Below are 17068 nucleotides of genomic sequence, written 5' to 3' on the forward strand. Positions count from 1 at the left end.
AAATGGGAGGAGCGGGTCTGAATGTCCAGATAAAGCAAAAAGAGTTGGCACACGCTCAAATTAAAAACTTCAATTATCTAGATGCGTTCGTTTTGGTTAATTTAACGTTAGATATAACTCGAGCTTTTCATCTATATGTTGCCACCGATTAAGCTGTTCATTTTTTCTCGGGGCAAGCATCCACTTTCGTGATTTTGATGAATAAATCCATAGCCTACTTATTTTGTGATGTTTGGAATATATTGCTGACATAGGATCTAACTTTGCAGTTTCTAATCAAAATGTAGCATTAGCTCGTTTCGGGTCCAAATATGAACAACCCACAGCCAATCAGTCTCGGCGCCAGAGTGGGAGCAGAGGGTGCGAGTATAAATAAAAACTCCCCGAGCATCTATCTATGTTCAGCATTCACGCTTGTTGAACAAGAACAGAGATAATCACAATGTTGGAGTGGTCAGATTCTGAGCACAGTAGCCTATTGCGAGTGTCTGGGGTAAAATTAACGTTGATGAAATCGGACCACAGGCTCTGGTAAGGTCATTTGAAAGTTTGTAAAGATGATATTGGTCTATATGCCGGGTTGTTCATTCAGTGATGTATTTTGGGTAGACTTTGGATTTATGTACTTTCATTGTTTAATATGACAGGGTGCTGATTGTTTATCCATTGACTCAGCGGTATTTCGGTGCCTTTGGAAACCTATCCAGTGCAGCTGCAATCCCAAGGTGTGAGAGCATGGCAGAGCAGTGCTAAATGCGTCGAACAAAGCCGTGAAGAACTTGGATAACATCAAAGGCATTTACTCTCAACTCAGCCAGCTCCACTGCGGCAAACTCAACGTCGATCTAGATAAGTTCAGGGTACATGCTGCTTCTTTATTTTCTAAGTTTGAGCTAATTAATAAGGACATCATAACACCTCAGTTATACAGATATGACTTGCCTTACAAATGCACATTTTCAGGGTCGTACAGAGACCTTTGGAGGGGCAGGTGCTCAAAGTATAAATGGGGCACGTGGAATACGGCTTTAAATAGGGCTGTGCTGATCCGTGTTATCGAAACGGATGCTTCTGCATTGATACAGCAGCAAATGCCGTGACGCAGTTTTGAAAAAGAAACACAGAACAGAAAATAACATTTTAAGTTTAAAAGGAAAAAAAAAATGTCTTTGCACCTCTTAATTACTCTGGAATTAGAAACTAAATTATGTTATTATTATTATTATTATTATTATTGAGTTTGCAGGCTATGGTGGTTTTGCTGATGTAAACACTACGGTTGTTGTTGTAGAAAAAATATTTCTGTCTAATTTAAAATAGAATTGTATTCTTATCCTGTTCTGAATTATTTATTTTTAGTATAATTCGGAGGATGAGAAAATCAGTATAAGCCGGTTTTACCAGTGTGTTAATTATTTTTAAGGCAGTCTACGACTTTTAAATACTGTAATAATAATATTTCAAAGTATGAATAGTTTTTAGTCAGACAACATAAAAGGGCTAGATACCTCCACGCCGTTTAAACGTTTCCCAACCAAACAGCAAGAACGAAAGAGAACAGACACCTTTGTTTATATTGCTTCATGTAGAACTAAGTGTGTTGAATTTTTTATATATAATAAATATTTTAATAAAATGTAAATTTGCCCTCTGGACTTTATTCAAGCAGGTGTGTTCACGTAAAGAACATTCTAGATTTAAATCCAGAGACACTATTTCTGTTGGCAACAGACTATTTCAGTTGCCATCATGTTCAGCATTAGCAGTGGTTATGTAGTGATATTTTATTACACTCAAAGTCAGCCAGCCTACTCTTAAAACACTCATCAGAAAGATCATATTTGTTCTCAAGTTCATAAGCAGACTTGGGGAACCTATAGTGTCCGACAAGATTCGGTTTTGAAATGCTACAGAATAGTGGTATGCCTCTGCAGGTCCCAGGCTCTTTAATGCAAGGTGGGTCATGCAGATATGTGAAGACATTGTTAGCCTACATTAGGAGGGTTCTGGTACCTCAGTCAATGACATAGTGTGAGATATTTGGCAACTAGAACTTATGTGTCCCTCTCCTTTAATTTAGATTTGTTAGTTGTAATAATTCTGGTTCAGTGAGTCCATCTTTTTTATGTTTTATATACATATTGTGAGCTTGTTCCTATCTTTTTGCATTGAACAACTAATTTACATTGAGAAGAGAGGAATAGCAAGCTGTACCACCAAGTCTTTGTCAATGTTTTTCAACTGTGAGAAGGTGACATTAAAATCAGCAGGACTGTTGTGGAGTAAAAGTAACAGAAAACAAATACAATTTCTACAAGAAAATATAGTTCAGAAAATAAAAAGGGGAAATAAGTCCATTCTTTATTGGTACACAATTCAAACATGTAGAAATTAAAACAGGTTTTAATAAAACTCAGTAAAACTATTTAACCTATGTTTTCTAGCTGTAATTACACTGTTTTATCATTGCTTTGTTGATAGTTTTAGTAACTTGTGATTTTGTTATCCTAATAAGTAATATTTATTTATTAAAAATTATATAACTGGGTAGTGTCACACGGGTGGTTGTATGGAAGATGAAGATGAAGTCAAATGGGTAATATTTAGAGTCCACACAATAAGGAAGTAATGAAGAAGAACTGAGTAGCAGACAACACACCCAAGAACTGATGACACCGGACGACTAGACTGAAACAGAACCAAACTTAAATACAAATGATAATGAGACACACATGCCTAAACATAATGACTAAATCAAATGAACAAATATACAAACGTATTGTCCGCACACTGATGTAAATGCTCCATAACGGTGTAAACTGAAATAAAAGTCCATGTGATGTGTGACAATATGCCCCTTCCCGGGAGGTGTGTTCTTGTGCTGTGATGAGGAGGAGAATGAGGTAAAGGGATGTGGAAAAAGGCAACTGGGAGGAGGATGACAAACAATATCCAGGGCGGTGCGGGGGGGGGGGGGGGGGGGGTTAGGGGGTTGGGGGATGACCAGGGAGGATCCTTGAGCAGTAGAGGGCGAATGGAAACCCAGGCCACAGCCAGGAATGCACTCCATGGCAGCATCTCTGGAGGAAGGAGTCAAGGCATGATGGGAACACACGCCACCATGGGCACAACTGGAGGCAATGACGGAGATGGAGGTGGAGCCGACTGTGCAGACAGAGAGCAAAGGGGGGTGGAGTGACGCTGAAGATCCATGTGGTTGTGACGGAGCCATGATGCAGCGGAGCCATGGCGATCTCTGACCCATGTGTAGCCGACTAATTGAGGGAGCCTGGAGAGGCTGAATGGCCGATGGCCCACACCGGAATTGAGGGTGGGAGGAGTGCAGGTGCAGGTGTCTGGTTGCCGGGACAAGGTGGAGTTGAGACATCCTAGGATGATCCAGATCCACAGGCTCCTCAGGTCCAGGAGATGAAGACTCCCAGCAGGTCTGAGATGGAACCCCACTGAAAGGAGGTGAAACAAAGAGACTAACGGATCACAATGAATTCTGTTTCTGGTTTTGGTTCTGACTTCACAGCCTCAGGCTTTCGCTCCTCGCAGTGGGGTGGTGAATGACTGGGCATTGGGTTGGGAGTGGTATCATCATCTGTGAGGTCGAAGGTGAAGAAAGATCCACAACAAGAGCTCAGCACCCATTCCAAATAGGTGGTTAAGCTTCCTCGAGGACCCTGCCCAGACAACTGCGCTCATGTGGCAGTATTCAGGCCGGCATGCAGGAAAAAGAATAAGCCGTCATCTGTGAAGGTGGATCAGCGAGACACAGGAATTCATCCATGTGATCCTTGACTCAAGGGAACGATCTCCTTTCTCATGGTGCAGGAGGTGTATTTCAGGGAGGTCCATGATGTCAGAAAAAAGCAAAAACTCACACTCAAAAAAAAAAAAAATGCTGTTATACTTTCACTTTAGGGTGCAGTCTTCTCTCATACTCTGCTGTAAACACATGCAAAAAGATGAAGATTAAGTTTTCGAAAGTCTTTAATCAAACACAAAGATAATCCAAACACAGGGTAACACTGATGAGACCGGGCAAAGGAAACACAAACAGAACTGAACTAACATTTAAATGATAACATTGCATCAAATACCGATAATCACAAATTAACTTGTATTTGAATTATCACTCAGTAGTTATTTAACCATATACTGTGTCGTTGGAAGGTTTTTGTCTTACAAGCACATAAAAATGCAAATTCAAGTTATTTCTTTATTACATTTAATGCACGGATTCCCAAACGTTTTTTTTTTGTCAGCCAAATCTCTTTCACCTGATATATTTACTTAAAGTACATATACATAGTACATATTTTAATTATTAACTATCACATTTGCATGTTTACAGTTCTCTAACTTTGGTTAATGTTCACATGGCATGCAGATAAACAAATAAAATATTAAACAATTTAGTAAGTGTTTTATTTTAATTGCTATTTTAAAATAGTTCATTTTAATTGCAAATTTTATGATGCAATTAATTACTAACTTTTCATTAAAATCATGAACCCCCTGCAGTTCCCTCATGAACCCAAGTGTGGGAAACCTTGAATTAATTTAATAAAACATATTTTTTTCTGTCTGTATGTTTATATCAGTATGGCAAGGTTATCCTATTTAAATCAATGTGATAAACAAGTTGGGTCAAAAGTAATCAAAAAAATAGTCTGACATATATTTTACCTAAAATGTGTAATGTAACAGATAACGTTACTAAATACAAATTCTTTCATGTAATTTGGAATCAATCAGTAACAGAACACAATTTATTGTTTGTGAATAATACTCTGCTCTCCTCTCTCTCTATATATTTTTTTTAGCATATCTGCTGTTTTTCATATTTGTGTAAACATTTTAGCAGGCCTATGAAGTAAGCGAGATAAAACAGTTAAATCATGATTAATGGGGAAATTAAATAAAAAGAGACAATATATAACCAAATTATGTTTATTTTCTCAGAACCTGGGACAAAGCGAATAAGTATTTGTATTAAGTTTATTAAAAATATGTTTAAAACTTTGTTTAAAACTTGAATTTAACTTAATGTGTGGTTTATTCATTCATTCATTCATTCATTCATTCGTTCGTTCATTCATTTTTGTTCGATAGGATATACGCGGAACCTTTGGATCTAGTCATTTGTATTTCCACGGCGCTAATAGTGTAACACACCAAACACTGAGCTGGTTGTAATGCTGTGTGTGTGTCAGTAAGGGATGACTTTTATTTACGAATCTTCCGTTGCTAATCTTAACCGTCATATTAGTTGCAAATATTCACATGGCGCCAGAAGGTGACTGGTGGATAAATTATTTTGATTTATTATCTTGTGATTGATACCAGTAACTGTTTTGCTTTAGTGTTTTGGTTTTGGCTAGCGAGCAGGCTAACATAACTTGTTATGCTACTTATATCTCTCAAATTCGTTTAGTTCATTTCCTCCCAATGTTATTTGAGATACAGTTCAACAAATGCACCAGGTGTTTCGTTCTGGTAAATTCTCAAGCAGTGCAACCCTTCAGTTGTCCACACCTGTCCAGCTGCAAACTGAATTCGCTTGACATTATATATACCTAAGAAAACGCATCAGTATGTACAAGCAGTGGTCTGTAGAGTTAAATCCAGATGTGAAGCTGATGCAGAAACAGACCGAATCCAGCCTGCAGCCAAATGGAGAAAAAACAAGTCCCATAAGTGTTATACTAGTTAGCTCTGGCAGCAGAGGAAATAAACTACTCTTTCGATACCCGTTTCAGAGGGTGTGTGAAAACACTTCATCAGCAACATGTGAGTGTTCCTGCTTCCTCTTCTTCTGTCTGTAATTCTGTATCAACCTGACACTGCCACTCCAAAGGTTCCTTGTAATTGATACATTGCAAAAAGTCCACTACCACTTTACACATGCAATATACACAAAGAATTGTCCTTTTCAAGATGTGTATTTTCTTCCATCAAAGCAAAACAGCGGAGTCCATATGTGCTGAACACCTCAAGTGACTCTGTAGAGGACCAGGATGGCGATTCAAGGTATTATGCAAAGACAGGAGTTAAGGGTTTATTATTCCTTGAAAGTTTCTTTACTACGATGAATGTTGTTGATGTAAATGATACTAGAGTTGTGTTTTCTGTGCATTCTGTTGTCGTCAGCATTATTTTTTTTTTTTTGCATGCAGTAATCCATGCTGGCATGATGTCAGGAGATCGCGAGTTTCACCATTAGTTCATTATTGTGCTGTATGTTTTTGTTTTGGACAATTTTTGATTGTTGTCTGGATGTTATGCTGGGTCATTTGTGAGTGCTCAAAGGAATTGATCACATAGAAATGAAATTGTAATCACTCTCAGGTCACCTGAGATGTAGATGAGTTCGTTTCTTCATCAGAACAGTTCTAGAGAAATCCGTCGCATCACTTGCTCAGCTATGGATCCTCTACAGTGAATGTGTGCCGTCCGAATAAATCCGCTGATAAAAAAAATCACAATAATCCACAAGTAATCCACATGACTCCAGTCCATCAGTTTATGTCTTGTCTTGTCTATGTCTTGTGAAGTGAAACCCATTTTTTAATGATCAAACCCATCATTGAGGGTTTTTGTAACTTTAAATCATTGCTTTCAGTATTGTATTCATGATATATTTTTTTTCCCAGATAAATATTCCTTTTTTTAATCAGGAGAGAAATAAGCACAAATGAAAAATTCTTTGATGTGAGTGGAGAACAGGAGATGTATTTTTTGACTGGAGGAAGTGTTATTATGGACTTTTAGCCAGAGGCAACGGTTTAAAGTAAAAAAAAAAAATTGATGTATTTGTTTATCACGAACATGCAGCTTTTCATTTCACAGCATGTTATTGAATGGACTGGACTTGTGTGTATAACGTCTGAATTATTGTGATGGTTTTTTATCAGTTGTGTGAACTCATTTTGGTAGGCACCTGGAGGATCCATTGATAAGAAATTGATGTGATGCTTAATTTCTTTAAATCTGTTTTGATGGAGAAAAACAAACTAGTCTACATTTTGATGGCCTGGGGGTGAATTTTTGGATGAACTATTCAAGAAACACAATATATTTATGGCCTGATCCAGAAAAGAACTTAGTTAAAAGTTTACTACTACATTGTAAATTTAATGTGTATTTGAGATATTATCACTACTACCACTACTAGTATAGGCTAAATTATAAATCATAAAAAAAATCACCTGCATAGCGAAAAAAAAAAAAAAATGTAAGTTCATATATATATATATATATATATATATGAACTTACTTTTTTTTTTTTGGCCAAAAAAAGAGAAAGATATGACAAATATCACAATTTAACATTGACGCCACATTTAAAAACCTAAAAAGAAAATAAATGTGCTGTCCTTTTTGACCAATCCTAAAAATTTGGTTTGTTTTTGCACCCTTATGTCATGCATCCTGGCAACTTGTCTGCTGCATTTTCCCTTTTTGTTTGTTCTTGTTTTGTTTTTTCTTTCTTTCTTTCTTTCTTTCTTTTTTATGGCCCCATTCCCATTTCAGAGAACAAACTCCACTAACTGATGAACAGTTGGTAGCAGGGTAAGATTAAACACCATTCTGAACCACCTCTCCTTTCTTCAGAGCACCCCATCTTTGTTCACCTTTTCTCCCTGATAATTTGTGATGTGTGTGTGTAATATATATATATATATATATATATATATATATATATATATATATATATATATATATATTCACAGAAACGCATATATGAAATGGAAAATGTAATCTGGGAAACTATGAGTAATTGTGTGTTATTTATTATGTAATCTAAGATCACGATATCACCTTTAATCTAATCTAGAGTAACCCATTTGAAAAAGTTGCAATATTATAATTGTTACATTCTTTGAAATTCAGTAATCCACAATAATAAATTGCCTGGGTTAATTTTGCAATCAAGAAATATCATTCAATCAAATGCTGTACAGGTGACGGGCCTGCATTACTGCAATATTCCTAAACTCATCACATTTAAAGACCCGTTTTCCTTTAACCTTTTCCCCTCACAAAGTAATTTCACCACTGAAAGAGATTAAATCAGACCACTGACTTTTGGACCATGGGCTTTCTTGGGTTTGCTTCTCTCTAAAAAGCCTTGTCTGAATGGGTGAAATAGATACAGGACAGGTTCATCCTCACTCTGCCAGATAGATCTAATCACCACACATTCTCAACTCATAGAGGTTATTGGTATATTTAGATCAGAAAACAAAAAGTCCAGAGGCTTTACCAAATAATTTCCCCAATGTCCCGTCCCTTGTGAATCCCATAGAAATAATAGAGCGTATAATTCTCAGTGCTGAGTAAATTAGATCTTGAAAGCCAATCAGACCCACCACTGTAATTAACTGATTTTAGTTTCACCTCTTCTGTGTTCACTGTCAGTTATGCCTTTTTTGTTTGTTTGTTTGTTTGTTTATTTCCCTTAAAAGGTTTTCTGATAGTATTCTTGCCACCATCTTGGCCACCAAGTCTGATATGTGCGGCAAGAAGTTTGAACTAAAAATAGACAATGTGCGCTTCGTCGGACATCCAACCTTACTGCAGCCTCCACATACTGTTCAGGTGAGACATGCCAAATGTTTAAATGAAAGATGTCCGGCCAGGATGTGTCTGATATACATATGATACCATTCAAAAGTTTTGTGGTCCGTAAGATTCTGAAATGTTTTTGAAAAACTGCATTTATTTGACCAAAACAGTAATACAATGATATTCTGAAGTAGTATTATGATTTAAAACGACTTTGTAATTTATTCCCATGATGCAAAGCTGAATTTTCAGCATCATTCCTCCAGTCTTCAGTGTCACATGATCCTTCAGAAATCATTCTAACATGCTGATTTGCTGCTTAATAAAAATGTCTTATTATTATCAATGTTAAAAAAAGTTGAGCTGCTTCATATTTTTCTGGAAAACAAAATCTGATGGAAAGTTCTAAAAAACAGGTTACTGTTATAACGGTCTTTACTGGCACCTTTGCTCAATGTAACACATAATTGCTAAATAAAAGTATTTTTTCTTTAAAATAATAATAATAATAATAGCAATAAAAGCTTACTGACTGCAAATGACTTTTGAATGTTGCTGTTAGGTCACAGTCTGAGGGTGAAGGAAATTATTTTGAACTGTATTTTGGTGACCATTTATTCTTTCCATAAACCTCTGCAATGTTTAGTCATCAGGAGACTCTGTGTGATGTATGTATGATTATATATTGCCAATGCAAAGGTGACTATCATCACAGGCTAAGAGCTCCACCTTCTGTTGGAGAGAAAATATGTTAGTCCTCTTTACCAAGAAATAATACTCTGCATTTGTTGAATGAAAATGTAACATTATTTACCATCTCAGATATATAACACATAAAGTCAAGCTACACGTAAATTTAGTATTGATTCAGATTATTAAAAGAGCACTTTGTCTGTTATGTATGCTGCATCATGATCTGTTATACTAACCTCCACAATGAAAGTGTAATCTACATAGACTTAAAAAATAATGTATTTCACATTTAACATTTATTTCTCAACAATAAATACTATGTAGTGTCTTATAAGGCTGTACTTCTTTTAATAATCTGAACTTCATTACTCTTTATGCAACCATTAAGTAATGCACTGTTATGATATAACATTAAAAGAAAGCAGAAGCAGAGTATTATTTATCTTTGCTTTAAGAGTATCAACACATTAATATTTCTTGAAATACATGCTTAATAATAATAATAAGGGCTTAATCTAATTCTATTTATTCTATTTATTAACAATGTTGCTTTCACCAGGTCTCCAAAACTGACCCCTCCCCCAAAAGAGAACTGCCCACCATGATCCTGTTCAGTGTCGTTTTTGCATTAAGGGTAAGAAAACTGTATATTTCAACTCTTAATGAACACAAATCCATTAATACATATGTAAAAGAAAAAAAATTAAAATAATAAACTATCATGAATTAAAGTGAACAAATATTTGCACACCACTATTTGAGATACAGTGGTCAACAAAAATAATAAGATACACTTAAAATTTGTGATTTTAATCATGACATTAAATCTATAAAATATCATACCAAATTCAAAGTATTTTAAATAAAACATAAAATTCCAGTAAAACATGAGTTTGCTTTTCAGTAAGTTATACTGTATAAAACAGTTATTTTGTTCTAAATTGGGGTGCAAATGTAGAGTATCTGAAGACTTATCATTTGGTTTGATCATAGTTTGATATTTGCTACATATTGCAATAAAATGTACTCATTTCTAATGTATAAACTGCAAAATGTACTGTACATTTAGCAGTTAATACATTAGAAATGTGTACATTTTATTGCGATCTGGAGACTTTGATCAGTTGCTTTAACCATGGTTTGATTATTTGTTATTTTGAAATAAAATGTATGGAACTGAATCAACGAATCAGCTGTTTGTAAAACTGTGAGGTCAAGAGTGTAGTTTTCTCAGAAAGGGTGTGGGCTGTGATAAGCCTCCAGTGTGCTGTCTATCAGACTGAGTGACAGGGAGGCGGGACTCCGCACAATCAGACTGCACACGATCAGACCCACCCCTGTGCAACCATGACTCGACACGGCAGAGTGCTGAGTCAGAGCTCCAGCTGCACAAAATGCAGACTCACGCTCATATCAGTTCACCAGCATGCCCACTCCCTTTCCTGGTACACTCCCTCCGTCACTGTGCTTACCATTAAACTGCAAATTTACCATATGTGCACATTTGAATCAAAATATTCTATAAAATATTAGGTTGCTAAAAGGTTGTGTTTTTGGTTGGGTTGTACTTAATGCTCCCTCTACGATATCAAAATTATTTTAATACAGAATGTGTTTATCACAGAAGAGGTTTATTCAAGTCACAAGTTAATGCAAGTGTAATGTATTTTTTAACAAATTAATATAGACAAAAAAAAAGTGTCACATCCATGACCCAATGATCAAATTAATATGACACACGTCATGTATTTCGGTGAACTGTTTAATAACTTTTCGGTTTAACGTAATACCTTATTATATATATAAAATATAAGATATATAAATAGATTATACATTATAATTAGATTATATAACCTTCAGTTTATAATTGTTCTTTGATGTGTTTAATAAAGATTCATTTTGTGTTTAATCATGTAACTATGGTGCTTTAGACATGCACGTTGGTCCTGTATCTGAAAAAAAAAAACATTTGCTGTGTGAAAGGTATTTGTGAAAAAAAAGTTAGAAACAAAAACAAAGAGCAACAAAGTCAGCTTTTTGCCAGAGCTGTACCTGTAATTATTATGGTCAATGACAATGAGTCCAGGAAAGGGAAAAATGATCTAAAATGTACAATACACGCTAATTGCTTAGAAATGTACTACTAATATGTTGGTTTTGAAGATTACATTTAATGACTCACACCATGAATATATATGACTGTTAAACCACATGATTTTGATTTGAACAAAATAGTTTGAAATATAAATAATCACACAAAAATATTTTATTAGAATATTTCTTCTAAGAAATAATCATAATTATGCCACACTACCTTTTTTTTTTTAATGCATCTATTTATTTTCCAGGTCTATTTCAAAATCTATATCGAAATGAATTTAAATACAAATTAAAAACATGCTCATCAGAGAAAAGGTGTAATCAATTATTGCATTTTAATGTTGTGTAATGAATTAATAGATAATAGCAAAAATGTGCATCACGTCACTGACATCAACTGAACAATATCCATCTTTCATCTTGATTTTCTGCCTTCTGCAGGCCAACGCAGACGCCTCAGTCATCAACTGTATGCATAACCTGTCTCGTCGCATTGCCATCGCCCTGCAGCACGAGGAGCGCAGGTGTCAGTACCTCACCAGAGAGGCCAAGCTCATGCTGGCTGTGCAGGACGAGGTCACCACCATGACTGAGAGTGAGACATCTCGTTCCCTAGAAGTGTGCAGTGTTTGTCCTGCTAATAGAAATACTGAAGGTGTTACATGATTTTCACCAAGCTGTTCACCTTTCATTATAGCGAACGGCACCCCACAGTCACCGTTTCGCCAGATCCTTCCCAAGTGCAAATTAGCAAGAGACCTAACCGAGGCCTATGACAGGTGAGTCGGTTTATGTTGTACGTCATTTAACCAAGCACTCTTGTCAGCCTGGGTTAGAGGCTTTGACAACAACACAACAGATTCCCCTCATAGGGGTTGGTTATGGTTAGGAGTGAGGGATAGGTTAGTTAGGGCTATAATTGATCTAATCGTTTTGTTAGGGGTGAGTGATGTTTTTACAAAAATTATGTCTTAATATATTCTGGGATTTTGTCAATAACAATAATTAGATGATAATTATGGTTTTTTGGGAGTGTGTTTTTGTCCTTGGCTGGTTTAGGCCAGTCGTGGACAGCTGAGTCCCAAAACATTTTTTATATTCTTCATATTCTGTGTGGTGGTTAGCTCACAGCGGCAACAGAAATCTACTTTTTCACTAGTCAGTATTAAAAATCAGTGAATACTGTAGCACTAACTTTTGTATAAACATATTTTTGGTCTGTCCAATTTATAATGTTAGGAGACAGCATTGTTTATCAGGAAGACTTTTAAGGACTTATGGACCCAGAAAAACTTGAATTCGATAAAATGTTTGTTTCTATTATATTTTATTTGATATTATGTTGTTGGATGTTTATTTTGTACCTGCCATGTAATAGTCAATGAAGCTGATATGGCAATACATTTAAATACAACCAACCAGGAGTAGTCCATATTTGCCACCTTAATTGATTTCCAGTGGCATTTTTACTTTTTTCTTAATTTTATTAGATTCATCATCTTTTATGTTAAATTCTTACAATTAATCTATAAATTATATTAGAATTATGAGACTATAGAGCGGTACCAATCAAATGAAATGTATATTTAAATGTATTTACACTGCAGTTGCGATTGCAGAAATAATGCTAAGAGAGTAATGTTTGAAAAATATTTTTAAATGTTACACGGTTATTCAAAAAAAAAATTACATTATACTTTAAATATTAACTAAAAGCACCAGTAGGTGTTAATAATGATTGAGTTTGTGTGGAGTTCTTTAAATATTAACATATTCTGCACTAAAAGAACAGCTTTCCTCATTTTTGTAATTATGTTATTGGTATTGTTTTCAGTCTCTGCACAACTGGAGTGGTTCGGCTTCACATTAATAACTGGCTTGAGGTCAGTTTCTGTCTGCCACATAAAATCCATCGTGTAGGAGGGAAACACATCCCACCAGAAGCTCTTGAGTGCAGCCTAAAGGCCATTCGGTGAGTCACATGCCCTCATCATGTTGCATTTCAGCAAGCTAGTTGCTTCCAGTTATTTTCTGGAAAACATTAAACATTAAAACTTTTATATATATATACTTTTGAAAGTGTGTTAAGACAAGCAGTATTTTTAAACGATCTTGCATTGTCAAGTGCACTTGCTAATAAGACCAGAGTGTAATTTGAACTGTAAGTAGTGTTGTGATGCTGTGTCCCCTGCAGGCCCTATCACGCACTGCTGCTCCTGGACAACGAGAAGGCCTTACTGGCTCAGCTCCCACTGGACTGCTCTCCTGCTCTGGTCCGGCTCATCAAGACCTGCTCAGCCGTGAAGAACCTGCAGCAGCTGGCTCAAGATGCTGACCTGGCTCTCCTACAGGTCCAAGACGAGATAGCACTGTGCACTTTTATCAGCCTTGTCCTCCCTTAATGTTTGACACATGGAAATAGTTCACTGGTTTGACAAAACGTAGTTTTGGCAGAAATCTAATGCTGTGCTGACACCCACAGGATAAGGGAGCACCCTGAAGTTTTACTTTAAGTTACAGCAGTTGCTTTTGTTATAGCTAGTCTTATACTGCCCCCTAGTGGACAGACTACACTAAAAAACCACTGTTGTAAAAACATTATGCCATGGCTAGAGCTTAACTATTTTTAATCTAAAACAGTGATTCTCAACCTAAATGACTCCGAGGCCCTGTATAGTTCACAACAATATTCAAAGGCCTGGCACTCTTTGTTTTTTAAAAATTAAATTTCAGGATTTCAGAAGTTTTAACCTTTCTTCAATGTTCCCACTCTTTTGATTTGTATTTGTTTGTTTGCTTGTTAATTTTAATGAATTAATAGAATTTACTTTTAATGGCTGAATTTACATGTCATGCATGGTGGATTACAATTAATGATATAGATTTTTACAATTTCTACATGATAATGTAAATCATAGCAAAAATGCACATAGTGTTATAAAAATTATTCATTCACATGACTGAGAAATAATATATATGGAGTTTAAAAATATATATATATTTTTTTGTGTTTTTTACAAATGTGGGAATCTTGGTTCTTTTAAAGAAAAATACTATTGTTTAGAAGTTAAATTAAGGAAGGAAATAGCTGTATTTTTTTTGTTGTTTTCCCTTATTTTAAACCTTATTTTCTCATTTGTTTCATCAGTCCCCTTGAATGTTTTCTCAGTTCCTCTAGTGGTTGAAAACCAGTGACCTAAAATGTTCCATTGCTTTCCTCAGGTCTTCCAGATAGCTGCACATCTGGTATACTGGGGTAAAGCCATCATTATCTATCCTCTCTGTGAGAACAACGTGTATATGCTCTCTCCCCATGCAAACATCTGCATGTAAGTATGTGGTTTAGAGAAAAAAAAAAGCTCTAAGTTGGTTTGCATTTTCTGTTGTACACGCTTTAAAATCTGTAATTCTTTCAAAAATCTCAGTGAGAACATAAATCATGATTTCATGTCTCTCTCCTCCAGCTATTCTCCTTTGGCTGAGCAGTTTGCCCTCCAATTTCCAGGCCATGACCTGCCCTCCATGTTAGCTAAATTCTCACTTCCTGTGTCTCTGTCTGAGTTCAGGAATCCACTAGATGCCCCAGTGCATGAGGTAAGAGTCTAAAGTGGCCTTTTCACTATTTCTGACAAACAGCAGACAGGAAGCCATGTGCGGTCTCAGGTGACCAGATGTGATGCATTCTAATCCGAATTATACAATTTTACATTTCTGTAAATATTCTGAATAATTATGAATGAAATAATCATTTTCTAATTATTTGAGTTGAATAGTCTTAGAAAACCTTTTTTTTTCTTCAGACATATTGCTGATCATTTGTTTTGAGTGGTTATATTCATACATTCATTATTTTACTATGTGAATTAACAGAGTAATGGATGCTTCTGAATGGATCGAAGTTCTGAGCAACTGCCACTAGGTGGCAATATGCAACAAGTGTATGTGAAAGGGGAAATTAGAGTAGTGTTGGACTTGTTTCAGATGTTAGCAAATATTTGCTGGAAAGTAAAGCATTTCTTCATTTGGATCTGATTTAATCTCTGTAAGGGGTCAAGAACTCAGGATTTGTGTGATTAGCATTGTCAGTTCACCCCTGCTTGTAGATGCTGCAACTACACCATCATGTGTGTGTGTATCTGAGCAGGCCCAGCTCATTCAGATGGTGGTCTGGATGCTCCAGCACCGGCTGCTGTTTCAGCTACATACGTATGTTTGTCTGCTGGTCCCGCCTATTGAGGAGGAGCCTGGTCTGCGGGAGGAGGAGCTACCCCTAGTCACACGCGTTACAGGCCGGAGTCTGAGCACGCCCAGCGCCCTGAGTTTCGGCTCTCCCAGTATGTAACCCAGCAAGCTCCAACTCCACACATAAACACACACACATAAGTGGAAATATACTCCAATGATCAAATAAAGTCCCAGTAGTTTCTCTCATTTTCCCTCTGCAGCAAGTAGCGATGACATGACCCTCACGAGTCCCAGTATGGATAACTCGAGCGCTGAGCTCCAGACTGGAGGAGACTCTCCTCTCAATAAAAGAATGACAGAAACTCTTCTGGCCAGCCTGACTGAACATGAGCGGCAGGCCATCCTCCGTGTCCCAGCAGCACAGAACCCCGAGGACCTACGCTTGTTTGCCAGGTGACAGAGTGTCTTCTATAGCACATTTTTCCAATCTCAAAGGTAGTTTTGTACAGAGCAGTAGATATGATTACATGAACTGCTTTTCATGAATTAGAATGAATTTAGTACTATTATAGATTTTAAATGTTCTGTTTATATGAAGCCTAAATGTTTCAATCAGAATCACAATTTTATATATATGCTTTACATATGTTCTGAATATATACTTATGTTGCCGCATTCAGAAAACCTTTAGAAAGTCACTGCAAAAATAATGTTACTGGAGCTAATGAAAATAAGCATAGGCACATTCATAAAATGAAACAATTATGTACATATACTCATAATGAGCATTTGCATGTGCACAAGGTAGCTTTGAATCTGACTGAGAAAATGGTCAGATTCAAGCATTTACATGCTAATTTTTTCATTTTAGATTTACATCACCCCTTCAAAATTCAGTAAAAATATAATTCAGGCTAAAGCTCTGTCAGAGCGATTGAGGTGTTTAGATGAAGGCTTTTCAGTCAGATTGAGCTGTCAGTCCAATTATAAACTGATTATTTTGGTGCATGTAAACTAGTGTTTTCTCGTCTTTCTTCAGGCTGCTGCATTATTTCAGAGGCCATCATCACCTGGAAGAGATCATGTACAATGAGAACATGCGTCGCTCGCAGCTGAAAACTTTATTAGATAAGTTTCGTAGTGTCTTGGTGATAACCAACCACGAGGACCCCATCATCTCTCTGTTTCAATCTCCACCTGACTAAACAGATCATCAAGCATGCATTCAATAGAGAGTGTTTGCTTATCATCAGTGGCTTAAAAAACCTAATTCACGAGTGAAATGCATTCATACATGCTCTGTTTCATAAGTGGATTATGAAGTGAGCCTTGCATAACCTACTGTATATAGATGTATTGACCAAAGATTTTTATGTTGTCATGATTTTACCTTGTGGTTTATTTTAATAAACAATTCAGGGGTTGTGATGTATTATTCATCCACTGGCAGGCATAAAATGGGTATTCTACCAAGCATCACCTATTTGGAGATCACTGTCTGATGTCATAT

General features: G+C 36.2%; 1 protein-coding gene across 6 annotated transcripts; it reads left to right on the forward strand.

Moving 5' to 3' along the window:
- Positions 1–246: 246 nt before the first annotated feature.
- Positions 247–16981, forward strand: LOC127952756 (GATOR complex protein NPRL3). Of its 6 annotated transcripts, none has more exons than XM_052551479.1 (15): positions 247–531; positions 648–860; positions 5973–6042; positions 7546–7584; positions 8481–8613; positions 9833–9907; positions 11815–11968; positions 12071–12152; positions 13208–13345; positions 13568–13724; positions 14596–14702; positions 14838–14967; positions 15518–15707; positions 15819–16011; positions 16598–16981. In XM_052551479.1, the coding sequence occupies exons 5-15, from the start codon at positions 8527–8529 to the stop codon at positions 16761–16763; spliced, it is 1479 nt and encodes a 492-aa protein (XP_052407439.1). In that variant the 5' UTR covers positions 247–531; positions 648–860; positions 5973–6042; positions 7546–7584; positions 8481–8526; the 3' UTR covers positions 16764–16981. The 6 variants fall into 6 exon arrangements, with proteins under 6 accessions (XP_052407439.1, XP_052407432.1, XP_052407449.1 ...); XM_052551499.1 differs by lacking the exons at positions 247–531; positions 648–860 and adding exons at positions 5751–5802; positions 6189–6249; XM_052551472.1 differs by lacking the exon at positions 7546–7584.
- Positions 16982–17068: the final 87 nt, after the last annotated feature.

Source organism: Carassius gibelio, chromosome A3 (genome assembly GCF_023724105.1).
Source record: "Carassius gibelio isolate Cgi1373 ecotype wild population from Czech Republic chromosome A3, carGib1.2-hapl.c, whole genome shotgun sequence".
NCBI classification, from domain to species: Eukaryota; Metazoa; Chordata; class Actinopteri; order Cypriniformes; family Cyprinidae; genus Carassius; species Carassius gibelio.